The 13958-nt window shown below is 37.3% G+C and overlaps 1 protein-coding gene across 6 annotated transcripts in view; it reads right to left on the reverse strand.

Annotated features, from left to right (window-relative positions):
• The window catches only part of SYNRG (synergin gamma), an 88659-nt gene that overhangs the window by 52879 nt on the left and 21822 nt on the right, over positions 1 to 13958 (reverse strand). For 5 of the 6 annotated variants that reach the window (XM_072646968.1, XM_072646967.1, XM_072646965.1 and 2 more), the window contains exons 4-6: positions 7407 to 7537; positions 4572 to 4677; positions 3355 to 3466 (exon numbers count right to left, since the gene is read on the reverse strand). In XM_072646968.1, the coding sequence (XP_072503069.1) occupies positions 3355 to 3466; positions 4572 to 4677; positions 7407 to 7537 (349 nt within the window). Of the gene's footprint in view, positions 1 to 3354; positions 3467 to 4571; positions 4678 to 7406; positions 7554 to 13958 lie in introns of all 6 variants that reach the window. The other variant, XM_072646966.1, reaches the window with a different exon arrangement.

The raw sequence follows: 13958 nt of genomic DNA on the forward strand, positions 1-13958 counted from the left end.
CAATGGAGAAAAAGAAATAAGGATGGGGCATATAGTTCTAAAAGAGAAATACTGAAACATGAATAGTGGGAATGGAGAAAGAAATAATCCAGGTAACAATAGTCAAATGAAATCACGAATCCGTAAAAAATATTCAAAAGGTGTAATTGTACAATTTAATTGTGTCAGTTTTTTTTTTTTAATGCAAAGGGACAATGCTATTTTGCATCTGTGTCAAAGGAAACACAAATGTAAAATTCAAAATGTCTCTCCTTTTCATAAAAATCTAGTGAAGTGTATGTTTTTCTGAATGAAGTCAAGTCATCCTAGTCAGTAGCACTTGAGACAAGAAGGAGAAGCAATATTTCTGGATGAAATCAAAATATCTACTTACCTGCTCATTATTCTTGTAGTTACAGTGCAAATCAGAGACTACAATCTAAGTACATTTAGTACACTGTCCTCTGATGATTCAATTTTGTCAGGATACTTAGGAATACAAAATCAACATGAACTTACAAACATGTAATATTTGGTCAGTCATGCCTAGATTCCTCCTAACCACCTCCTTTTGGGTAAGACCTGTGATTTCAATGTGAGGAATTTCCAAAGGAAAGTCCCCCTACTAACTAGGTCTTCAACTTATGGTCACTGAGGGTTGCTTGGGGGTATTGAGAGACAGAATGATTTACTCATGGTATTCCAGCTACAATGTGTCAGAGCCAAGATTTGAGCCTATGTCTTCTTCACCTCAAGACTGATCCTCTTATGAACTAACTATATATCACATTGCCTTTGAAGGTGTCACAACCATTACAAAATGTTGCTTGCTTTTGATAAAATAAAGAACCTCAAAATCCAAGAGAGCAGATAGCTTCTAAAACAAATTTTTCAACAACAAATTCAGCAGAGTGAAGATGAAGCACCAAACTTAGGAGAGAGACTTAGAAGCTGCAAGGGACAGGGACTGCAAACCGGCTCATAAACACATTATGGATTTTATACTATTTAAATGTGAGGTTAATTTAAATTGTAAACCCATTTGATAGGGACTACATTTGAATCAATATCATTAAAAATGTTAAGTTATTAAAAAAAAAACATTTTAACTACACTTTGAATTATGTGAGTTCCAAAGACAGAGGAGAATTAAAAATTTTTTTTTTAAAGTGGTTCAATATCTGATGCCTCTGGACACATAATAATCACATTCTGTTAAAAGTTTCTGCTTCTGAAAACAGCTTTTTTCGTTCTCCTTTACCATTAAAGAGATAACTGCTGTTAAGCATTAGATATGTATGGAAAAAAGGTACGATTACTGAATAAATGTTCTATTTTCAATAAAAAAGATAGTATCACATTGTACTTCCTTCTACTCTCTCAACAGGGAGAACTTACTATTCTAACCTCTACTTTTAAACCCCAAACTTAACAAGGCCTAAAAACTTCAGTCTCCTTCAGAAAACTACATGGCCAACAATTACCAGACTGTTTCCAGTACAAAGCTGTTTAAGAACTGGAGTGGAACATTCGTTGAGGACAAATCCCATGTCCTTGTTCTTGTATTAGCACAGTGCCTGGCATGCTTAATAAATGCTTGTTGACTGACTGGCCAGATGGGAAGAAAATAAGTACTTCTACAGCAATTACTGTATCCCAGGTACCGTGCTAAGGTACTCTTTACAAATATCTTCTCACTTGATCAATATTAGTTTATGTATTGAGGCAATACATAAAAAGAAATTTAGAAAGAGATGTTTGGCTTACCTCTTTGTCTTGTTTTTCATGTTCAGACCCAGAGTGGCCTCTAGTTTAGGAAAGGGATTTCTTTCTCCCTCTGTTATTTTGCTGGTTACTAAAGCTTATAATATAAAAGGAGGTACTCTGGTAGTAGGTTTTATGGGAATATACATAGTTCAACTCTTACAGGGAACTTCACAAATACTACAAAGGCTTAAATTTATCATCCTATTAAGAGCTAAATAAGTCACAACTATTTGATCAAAGCTGTATAAATTTACAAGAAACTTTGAATGCCAATTTATTTACAATGGGAGGTGAGTATCTTTCACTGATTAAAGAATTGTATTATTGCTTGAGGAAGAGAATTCAGGGTTCTAAAACACTTTTTAGCTGCCAGACCCAAAGCAGAAAGCATTATTCTGAACATTAGAAATCAGGTGACGATCAGGAAGAAAACACTGTTTGAAATCATCAAGAACCATAGCTGATATAAATCTATACATTGTCCCAAGACTGACACTGACCATCATTATCTATTTCTCCTTTTGCTAGGTAGCAAAATCCTGCTGGGATACAGCAAATTTCTTTCAATTCCTACTTACTTCCTGTATTACTGGTATATGATTTCATTCAAAAACAATATTTTCTTTTTGATCTTTATGTGATTTTTAATGTTTAGAATTCTGCTGTCCACTTTGGGTTTGCCAGCTAAAAGATGTTGAACATTTATCCTCTTCCTCAAATAATAAAACCATTCCTTAATCAGTGAAAGATTTTTTCACCCCAATACATCTTATCCGAGGCCTGATATCTTTATCTTTAGGTCCATCATACTTTGTTCATTTTCCACATATAAAGATTGAACTTCTTAACTCTTCAGTTATCATTAAGAGGACACACAGCTGTAAGATTAAATGACAAAAGATATTTTATCTTATCACAACATACTATTCTTGAGAGAGCCAAATCAAATGTCAAAATATCAAGGAATTAAAATTATAGGCTGATTGTTATCCAAAGATGAGAATTATTTTTATTCCCAAATGACAAAGAGAATATTCTGCCTATACAGGTGGGGTGTTTGGTGTTTTCTTTTGACCATTTGAATAAGGACTACAAAGAAACATCTATTCATAAAATTTCCGTTCCTTTAAGGAATTTTATTAACGCTACAATTCTTATTTCAGAGCATCTTAAGAACAAGTCCAATCACATTCAGATAATGAACTCTGAGGTAGCTCATAAAAAAAATCTCACTGTATAATAATTTCACAAAACAATGAAAATGAAATGACAAACTCCTTCATTTCATTCAGATAAGTTAATGATCTACTATAATAGTTGAGTTAACACACTCATTTACATACCAAAGATTTAAAATTAAAGTTGTCATACTGGCATTTAAGCAGAAGATTAAAAACCTTCCTCCAAATAGTGTGCCAGACCAGAGTTTTTACCTAATGTAAATTTCAATGCATTTAATTCTGCATTTAGCTTGAAGAAAGAGCTCAGGCCTGAATCCTATCACACTTAATGGTCAATTAACTGACATAAGAACTACAAATTGCCTTATAAGAAAACTGCAAAATTCAGCAGTGTTTTCATTTCTGTGCTTTTTAAAAATAAAGCTACCTGGTTTCTTGGGGTGTGATACTGGAGTGGGGTGCATCTTAGCATCTCTGGAAAATCCATCTAAGTTCCCTTTTATGGCTTCCAAAGCATCGTCTCTGCTCTTCTCTCCTGTCTAAGAGATGACAAATACATAAAGGTCCTCCCACCACACAACTGTTTGTGTTCTTCACCTCTTAGTCCTACCCTCTCAGTATTCCCTCCCCTTCATTTGTCTTTGATTGCTCTCCCTCCTTTTGATTATACATTTCTTAGGTGATGTTCTCAAAGGAAGACAGACACTGATGGATGTAGAAAACAAAGGCAATGAGGAAATATGGCACAAAACTAGTCAGCAAAAACTAAGAAAAGAATCCAAACAATCCTACCTTCTACTCCCATACTCTAAACAAAATGACATAAATGGTTATAGTCATATTGCTATTTTATATATAGTTATATACTTATTTTAGAAATGTCTTGTTAGATGTTAGTATACTGAACAAGGACAATAAATTTAATCTCAGAAAAAAGGGTTTAGAATATTTTCTAAGAATAAAAGCAAATTAACAGTTACTGTAGAAAACTGAGCCAAGAGAAAAGCAGTAAGTATTAAGGCAAAGAGAACAACTTACACTAATCTTTTCCCTGCTACTGAGTATTTTACAAGTAACCACAAGCTCTACTATCAGAGAATGTATGGATTTTTGGAAGGAAACAGGAAAAACCTCACAAGAGATGTTAGTGGGCAAGCAAAATGAATAAATCCAGGTATCAGATAATTCAAGCTTGAGGGCAGGGGTTCTTGACCATTTTTGTATGATGGATCCCTTTGGCATTAAAGTCATGAAGTTTATGGGCCCCTTTCTCAGAATGTTTTTTTTTTTTTTTGGAGGGGGAAAGGCAAGGCAATTGGGGTTAAGTGACTTGCCCAAGGTCACATAGTAAGTGTCAAGTGCCTGAGGCTGTGAACTCAGGTCCTCCTGACTCCAGGGCTCTATTCACTGTGCCACCTAGCTGCCACCCAGAATGTTTTTAAATGCATAAACTAAAATACATAAAATTACAAAGGAAACTAATTCCATAATTAAAGTACAGTTATCAAAATATTTTCTAAAAAACAAAATCAAGTTCACTGACTCCAGATTAAGAATTCCTACTTTAGGGTATTAGTCATCTCTCAGGTTCGTGGCACACTGAATGAGGAGGGCTGGATGGAAAAGATTCCAAGTCTGATATACCTTGGGTTTCACGCTGCTTAGAAGTCTAAGCTTTTGTTTCTGTTCTTCAAACTGGCGTCGTTTTCTTTCTTCTTCTAAGAGTTTTTGCTGCTGTTCAAATCGTTTTCTAAAGGAAATATCATATTAACAAACAACCATATCAACTATGCCATATACATGAACTGATAAGATTACTTACTAAGAAACTAAGTAATGCAATTCTATTACCACCTTGTGTGGTAACACAGTTTTAACTCTAAAATGTCTAATTTTACCCACATGACATTTCCATCTCCCTTCCTTTTTTACATAAAAACTTTTAAAACTTTCTTCAAACTACTTTTCTCCCTCCCATCTTTTCCTCTCTCTTCTGAAAAAGGAAAAACAAAACCTTCATATAACAAACACATCTAATCTAATTCCCATATTAGCCCATTACCTCCTTGTCACAAGGTAGGTAGCATACTTCATTACACTCGTATATCATAATTTGTTCAGCCATTCTCCATCTGACAGGCATATGCTTAGTTTCCAATTCTTAACTACCACAAAAAGAGCTGCTATATATATATATTCTTGTACATTATTAATCATTTTTCTATTTATTTGATCTCCTTGTAATATAAGTCTAGTAGTGTTATTGCTAGGTCAAAGGGCATGTATAGTTTAATAACTTTTTTGGGACAGTTCATACAACGGCTAGACTAATCCATAGCACCACAAAGAGTGCACTGATTTGCCTGTTTACCCCTGCACCCCATTTCTTCAACATTTGCCATTTTCCCTTTTTTACTAACTTTTACAATATGATGAGTGTGAAGTGGAATCTCAGAGGTCTTTTATTTTGCATTTTTAAAATTATCAGTGAATTGGAACATTTTTTCATATGGCTATAGATGGCTTACATCACTTTCCTTGAGAACTGGCCATCCTCTAACCATTTAGCAATTGGGAAATGTCTCTTATTTTTATAAATTTGTATCAATTCCTTATATATTTTGGAAATGAGATCTGTATCAGAGAATCTAACTGCAAATAATTTTTCCCTGGTTGTTTCTCTTAACTGCATTGGATTTACTGAAGCAAAAACTTTTAAATTTTATGTAGTCAAAATTATCCAGTTTTATCTTCTGTAATCCTCTCTCTCTCTCTCTCTCTCGTTTGGTCATGAGCTTTTCCCCATCCACTGATCTGAAAGGTAATGTATTTCTTGTTCTTCTAATTTGTTATTTGACTTTAAAAAAAAATAGGTCAAATATTCATTTGCAGTTTATCTTGGTATACAGTCTAAAGAAGCAATTTTTGTCAAATCAGTGAGTTCTGACCCCAGTAGCTGAGGTCTTTAGGTTTATTAAACATGAGATTGTCAGGTTTGTATGCATGAGTATTTTACGTTTTATGTTATGTTATGATCCAATCTGTTCTGTTGATCACCCATTCTATTTTTTTTTTTGAAGAAGTACTACATTGTTCTAATGATCACTGCTTCTGGAGTAGATTTGGGATCTGGTACTGTCAGCTCTCTTTCTTTTTTCCATTATTTCCCTTGAGATTCTTGATCTTTTGTTCCACAAGATGAATATCATTTTTTTTAGTACTATAAAAAGCAAACCTCTTCAGGTTTGTAAGTAAATTACAGGTAAGTAAATTAATTTAGGTAGTATTATAATTTTTATTACAATGTCTTGGCCTACCCAGAAGAAATTAATATTTCTCCAATTATTTAGGTTTGTCTTTATTTCTTCAAACCATGTTTTGGAATTGTATTTATATATTCCTGTGTGTAACTTGGTAGGTAGACTCTCAAATATCCTATACACTCTGTAGTGTTTTAAAATGGGATTTCTTTTTTCTCCCTCTTCCTGATGGCTTTTATTTGTAATAAAGAGAAATGCTGATGACTTGTATGGATTTATTTTATATCTTGCAACTTCACTGAAATTGTTTTTATTAATTTTTTAGATGGCTCTCTAAGTATATCCTCATGCCATCTTAAAATAGCAATACTTTTGTTTCTTTTTTTTTTTACCTATGTTTATCCTATCAATGTCTTTTTCTTGCTTTGGCTTCATTTCTTTATTGATTTGCTGGTAAAGGTTGGAAAGGAAAAGTTAAAGAAGAACATATGTCCTCTTTTGCCCACTAAAAGTAAACGTATAAGAAATTAGTATTGGCTTTGACCAGAATGAAACTATTGTTGGATACTGTAGAAGAGCATAGACCTAGGAATCAACCAATCTGGGGTTCTAGTTCAGACTGTCAAATAACAAACTGTCTAAACTTTGACAAATTCATTTAACTACTTTTGGCTCTTTCTTCACTATTAAAATAAGAGTTAGACAAATAAATTTCTACCTAGCTTTTTAAAAGTCTGTGATTCTAATAAGAATTTTGAAGGAACCTGATTTAAAAAAATTTACTGATTAGAATTAAAGACATCTCTAGAAAATATTTTATATTAGGTGGGAGTTTTAAAAAGGGGCAAATTTAAACTTCCACACAAGTTGTCCCAAAGTGGGATGGACCTTCTTGGGAGGTGGTGATTTCCCCTTCTCTGGATATCTTCAAGCAGAGGCTGGATGACCACCTGTTAAAGTCTTTTTGTTCTCTTAAAATTCTTTAATTTATTTTTTTCAGTTAATAAGACTCTACCTTCCTCCCTCCAGTCTCTGTTCTTCCCACCACCCGGTAACAAAACAAAGAAAAACACACGAGATTCTTTGATTTCTTTTGGGCATGGCTTGTATTAGGTATTGCAGTTGCTTCTGAGTCAAATCTTATGATTCTGTAATACATTTGAGGCACTAGTTTCTGTTGTGTATTTCTTTTTGTTTATGACTGATAAAGGTCACTTACTGTTGTTCTTCTGCAAATTGCTTTTGCATGTCAGGGTTAAACTGTGGACCTGCAGGACGCATCCCTAAAAAAGGAGCTTGTCCCATGTAAGGCATTCCTGCTGCTGTCATTGGGCCCATTGTTATCCCTCCCTAGAAGAAAAAGAATCTGCATTAAGAAAGAAATACATATTAGAGTCCATGTTACAAATTTTTTTAATGATCAAAAAAGTATGAGGACCATGGTCTTAGATGACTGTGATAGCTCTGTAAGTGCTCTCTGTAACAGCCTCTCCCCTCTCTAGTACATCCTCCAGGCAGCTTTCAAACTAATATTCCTGAAGCAAGAATTCTAGCCATGATATTCCTGTTCAAAAAGATTCATTGATTTTAGGACAAAATACAAACTTTTGTTTGGCATTTACGCCCTTCAAAATCTGGCTCCAGTCCATATTTCCAGGCTAATCACCCATCAACCCCCAAAAGATTTTATGCTCCAGTCAAACTGAGATTAACTATTCCCAGAAAACCACATTCCACCTCCTGTTTCCATGCCTTTAAACATGAAATATAACATGCAGTGCCTATTATATTCTCCTTCCTCACCTCTTGCCCTCTTAGAAACCCACTCTTTCTTTAATGTTCAGCTCAAATGCCACTACCTTTAAGAGACCATTACTGATTCTCCTACTTGTTAGTGCTTCTTCTCTACCCCCTTGCTGCCATCATTCTGTATTTTATGTGTATGCATCTTATTATTTATCTATGATCATATTTTATCACCCCAGAAGAATATAAGCTCTGTAAGGGCAGAGACTATCTTTTGTATCTATACCCCCAAGACCTAGTGCACTACCTGGTACATAATAGGGATTTAACATAACTTATTGACTGGTATGTAGATTACATATAGATTTTAGCAAAGCATTTGATCAATAAAATATTCTCATACAATTCTTGAGGATAACTAGGAGGTGGCACAGTGGATAGAGTGCCAGTCCAGGAGTCAGGAAGACGACTTCAAATCTGACTTCAGATACTTATTAGCTATACTCTGGGCAAGTCATTGAATCCTGTTTGCCTCCGTTTTCTCATCTGTAGAATGAGCTGGAGAAGGAAATGGCAAAGTGCTCCACTATCTTTGCCAAGAAAACCCCAAATGTGGTCACAGACATGACTGAAACAACTGAACAACAACAAACATTTCTAGCAGAAAATACGGAGATAAGTGAGTTAGATCAGTGGTGTCACAACTCAAATAGAAACAAAGGCCATACATTAAGGAGGTCTGTGGGCTGTATACTGACTTACCACCCCCCCCCCCCATAATTACCTATGTTCTATTGTGTTTTTATTTATTTTGTTAAATGTTTTTCAATTACAGTACATTTTTGTCTGGTTTCAGCTTCAGTAGGGAGTGCTGCTGCTGTGTTTGACTTCTCTGAGCAAGACGATACTATAATTAGATGGATTCAGAAGTAGCAGAAATGCAAACCTGGAGAACAGTCATTAATGGTTCAACATCAGCCTGGTAGGAGGTTGCCAGTAGGGTGCTGGAGGGATCTGTGCTTGATCTCCCGCTGTCTTAACAGTTCTGTTAATGACTTGGATAAAGGGAAAGAGGATATGCTTATGGAACTTGCAGATGACCCCAAAACTGGAGGCATAGTTACTATCATGGAGGAAAGTCAGAATACAAAAAAATCTTGAAAGGCTGGAGCATTGGGTGGAATCACTTAGGATGAAATTCAGTGGGGATAAATACCACGTCTAACACTTACATAAAAAAAAAAAAATTAACTTCACATGCATAAGAAGGTGGAAGGTATGGTAAATACAAAAACAACCACAACAAAAAACCCAAAACCAGGTAGTATAAAAAAAATTGTGGGGTCATGGTGAACTGTAAGCTAATTGTGTTCACATCTGTACATAACAGTTTAGGAAGAATACTGATAAACTGACTAGTATACAGAGTAGGGCAAGCAGGATGGTAAAGGATCTCAAGTTTATTTTATTTGGACTTGAAAGTACATTCAGGGGAAACAGGATAGTTGTGTTCAAGTATCTGGAGGGCTAGCACATAGAAGAGAGATTGGATTTGTTCTACCTACACCAAGAGCAAGGAGTAAAAGTTGTAAAGAAGCAAATTTAAACAAATTTCCTAACAATCAGAACTGTGGGGTGCACCGTTTAGGGAAGTAGTAGGCTTCCTCTCACTGGAGGTGTTCAAGAAGAGGCAGGATGCCCACTTGTCAGGTATATCATAGTAGAGATTCTTTTCTGATATAGACTGGACTAGATGGCAACTGAAGACTCTTTCAACTCTAAATTTTTGTCATCTTCAATGTCCCCTACCTATTCTAGGATTATCTGCACCTTCTCTTCTGCTGTTCTCCCCCTAGCCTTTTCCTAAAAGGTCCTCCCCACCTTTTTTTACACCTGTTTCAGGTGGTCTCAGGAACCAGGAAGGTCTGAATTCTTGTACAACCTCTGACACAAATTGTCATACTAGCTCTAACACATACTTGTTTAGCAAGTCATGTTAGTGCTCTGGACAACTTCTTAAGACTAAGTTGTAGAATCATCTTTTTTTATTCTACCATGTTAGGAAAATGTTTATTTCTTAAGTTTAGAATAAAATAAAACAAATAAAAAAAAAAGACTAAGTTGTAGAGAAGGTGTTGACCTGCACTGAGAAAGTCAGGTTTCTCACCCTAAAAGCTCCCTATACCAATGATTGCAGAGGTCCATCCTTATCCCCTATCTAAATTTTATCATTTAAGGATTACTTCAAAAGTCTTTACCTTATTCATAAAGCATTCCCTGACTACTTTGGCCCAAACTGATTTTTTAACTCCTCTAAAGTTCTAGAACACTTACTGTCTATAGTAAAATCATGAAAATGAATGTGTTCTCTGAAGCAGAGCATATAGGACAGTCCCTGTGTCTGCGTGATACATATATTCTTTACATACAAGAGACCTAATAACAGCCCCAACTCTGTCAACAACTATGTGTCATGTCACCTCAATGAGCTTTAGTGTCCCTCTCTGTAAAATAAGCTAGACTAGGTTATTATCAGTAAATTAATCAATAATCTTAATTCCTCCAAGTTCTAACATGCTAGGAGTCTATGAACTACTTTGCTATCTCATTGTGGGGCAGAGGTGGCCCTTGCTTCTCAAAGGTTTTGCCAGGGATTTTAAGCCCTGGCAGATCTAACATGCAGATGGAAGTGCTTCAAATATGAACCTGATTAATATAGTTAAGTTTGGAGAAGCTCATCACATGGTTAGCTTCAGGGTGATTAATTTTTTGGTGACAGGAATTCATGAAATATCTACTTAAGAACAATTACAATCTTAGTTGTCAAAGAAAGTACTGAAAAAATTACAAGTCAAGAAATATTAAAATTAACGTACACAATGAATGGCCACATGGTACTACTTCCAGCCTAAAACCCTCAGCCATTACCCATGGAAGCAAGTCTTACAAGTCAAATTGCTGCCACCACCTTGGCTGCCATCTTCACTCACATCCTAATGGACACAGTCTAGGACACAAACCCCAACCCACTTGAGAATTGCAGTGCCTCCCTACCCCATCCCCAACTATCAGAACTACTTCTAGTCAAAGCCCTGTAGCCACCATCTAGGGGAGAAATCATTATGGAGAAGGTGGTCAAGGTTCCTCTTCCCAACCAACAACTGCTCACCAACCACCACCAATAGGCAGGTGGGCAGACAGACATAAAAGTCCTAGGAGTGGCAGCACTCCTCCAAGCCAGTAGTTCTGTTTCCAATCTCATCTTTAAAGTCATCATGTGCGTATGTATGCATACATGTGTGCGCATGCATGCATGCTATGGAGAAAGGACCAACAAATCCCACCAACTGCTATCCACAGAGCAGGCTAGCTTGCTGAAGCAATAAAGTACCCTTGTATGGGCCAGGCAAATCAAATCATTACCACCACTTTGGCTACTACCTCTACCCAGACCTGATGGAGATAGTCGTCCTGAACTAATAGCCTTGGGATAAGCATTACTTCCAGCCCACTGTCTTCAGCTATCATCATGGGAAGCAATCCCTGTGAAGGTGCAGCCTGGCAATACCTGTTCCTGCAGGTGCTCCAGCCACAGCTACTACAGACCCAGAAAAGAAAAGCCCAAAGCCACTGGCACAGCTGAAATGATTCAACATCAGAAACTGATGTTTTTATTAATGGAAATGACATTAAAGAACAGGTATTAACATTTGCTTTGCTGTTACACTCTAAGGACCATGATAAGACCTTTCTATTTGACTTGCAGTTAAAACTTTTCCTATGTGTTATCTGCCTAATTAGAATGTTTGATCTCTTTGGGATTAAGGACCATCTTACTTTTCTATTTTGTTCCCAGAGCCTGGCACAGTGCTTTACACAGTTAATTGTTTAGTAAATGCTTCCTTCATTCCCTTAAACCCAGCAACAGACTGGTAGTCTGGGTATATATTTCCTTACTATTTATTTATCCTCCAGAATCCTTGTCATAGTTTTTAGGACAGTTATTGGGTGTCCTTGATATGACCTCCTGAAATACAGATGCATCTTCTTTCAGCTTTTTGCGTACCTAAGATCCACCATTATCATCTATGCAACTCCGTATTTCAATAAAAAGAATTTTAAAAGGTAATGAAGGGATGCAAGAGATAAAGAAGTAAGAATTTTTATTCTCAATATTGTCAGAATGAAAATCGCTGAAAATAGAAACAAACAAACAAATCCAAAGGAGCTGTTTTCTTGCTTCCAAAATAGGGAGGTGGTGGAGTTGGGGAGAAAGGAAGTTGTGAGACAGTATGTTATTCAACAAAGGAGAGAAGCCCTGGCCAGAAATAAAAGGTAGTGGCAGTGGAAAAGGAAAGGGATCAGATCTTAGAAAAAAGAAAGTGAGGAAGAAGGAACCAGGGTAGATGGGAAAGCATATTGAAGGTTTACATCATGAGGAGATTCTAACCACAGTTCCTCATGTCTGTTGCCCCAGGGCAGCAGAGGCTTCAATAGAAGAAGTCCTACTTCCACTGCTACATGTACAGCTGGGGGAGAGCAATAACTTCTTGATGGTTCAAATTGGTGCTCTGAAGGTATTTTCCATGACTGTTAGAGAGCAGATAATGTTTAGATTATATAGTACTATCCTAGAAAGTATACTGTGGGTTACATAGGTGGCACTACAGGTTAGTTTGGGAATCTGATCTTGTCATGGGAAAACGTTCTACAAACTGGTCATATCAACTAATGTGCAAGTTAACTTTTGGAAAATAAGTTGTTTATAAGCTGAGAACTGCATGCAGAGACTAACATTCTTAAAGAACATTGAGTTTTAGGGAGTGGCTAAAAGGAAAGAAGGCTTTGAAGGGAACAGAAAAGGGAACTTATAAGAGAGGCAGGAAATCCAAAATAGTGTTCAGTAGCCAATGATGAGGCTAAAGGAAAACAGAAAGACTAAAATGAGAAAACCAACAAATGTCCTTTGTAATCTGTAATTTTTTAGTTGAATTTACAAATGGTAACAAAGTGAATGGATTTTTGTGTTCAGTCAGTCCTTGTACCAGAGGATTATATTTCCAGTCAAAAATATATAAATTAGAGTTGATTTTCTCATTCAAAAAAAGGTATGGGGGCGGAGCCAAGATGGCGGAGTAGAAACACACAAATACGCTAGCTCCGAACCCACAGACCATGAAATATCTGTAGTAAAGAACCGCCAATACATTCGGGAGCAGGAGAAGCCACATAATAGTGGAGCGGATAAGATTTCTGTTCCAGAGGGACCTGCAAACCTCTCGCAAAAGGTCCGTCTCGCTACGGACGCGGAGCCCAGCACAGCCCTGCACCGGCCCCGGCACCGAGAGGAACAGATCCGAGCGGACTTCAGGGACGGGATCTCCAGTGGCTGTGCGGGTCCCTCCACCCACAGGTGTCGGGGGTCGGTGAGAAGGTCTCTTTGGTGGGTTGAGAGGGGAGTGGGGTGCCCCCATACTCAGGCCCCCTCGGGAGGCAACAGCTGAGGCAGGAGCAGACCAGGGGTCCCCAAGCAGGCAGGAGCCCAGATCCATTGTTGAAGGTCTCTGCATAAAGCCCCTGAGGGAACTGAGCCCGTGAGGTGGCCCTGCCCCCACCTGAGCACCTGAACATAATCTCACACTGAATAGCAGCCCTGCCCCCGCCCAAAGCACTGAGGCTGGGAAGCAGCATTTGAGTCTTAGACCCCAAGCGCTGGCTGGGAGGATCAGGAGGCGAGGTGGGTGTGAGGAGAATATTCAGAGCTCAAGTCACTGGCTGGGAAAATGCCCAGAAAAGGGAAAAAAACCAAGACTATAGAGGGTTACTTTCTTGGTGAGCAGATTTCTCCTCCCCTCCCTTCTGATGAGGAAGAGTGGTGCTCACCATCAGGGGAAGACACGGAAGTCAGTGCTTCTACATCCCAGCCCACTCAATGGGATCAGTTCTGGGAAAATGTCATAAAGAGCCCCCAAAATTTTCAAAATCATGTTAGAGAGGTGGAGGAAAAACTGGGAAGAGCAATGAA

Source organism: Notamacropus eugenii, chromosome 2 (assembly GCF_028372415.1).
Source record: "Notamacropus eugenii isolate mMacEug1 chromosome 2, mMacEug1.pri_v2, whole genome shotgun sequence".
In the NCBI taxonomy this organism is placed as follows: Eukaryota; Metazoa; Chordata; class Mammalia; order Diprotodontia; family Macropodidae; genus Notamacropus; species Notamacropus eugenii.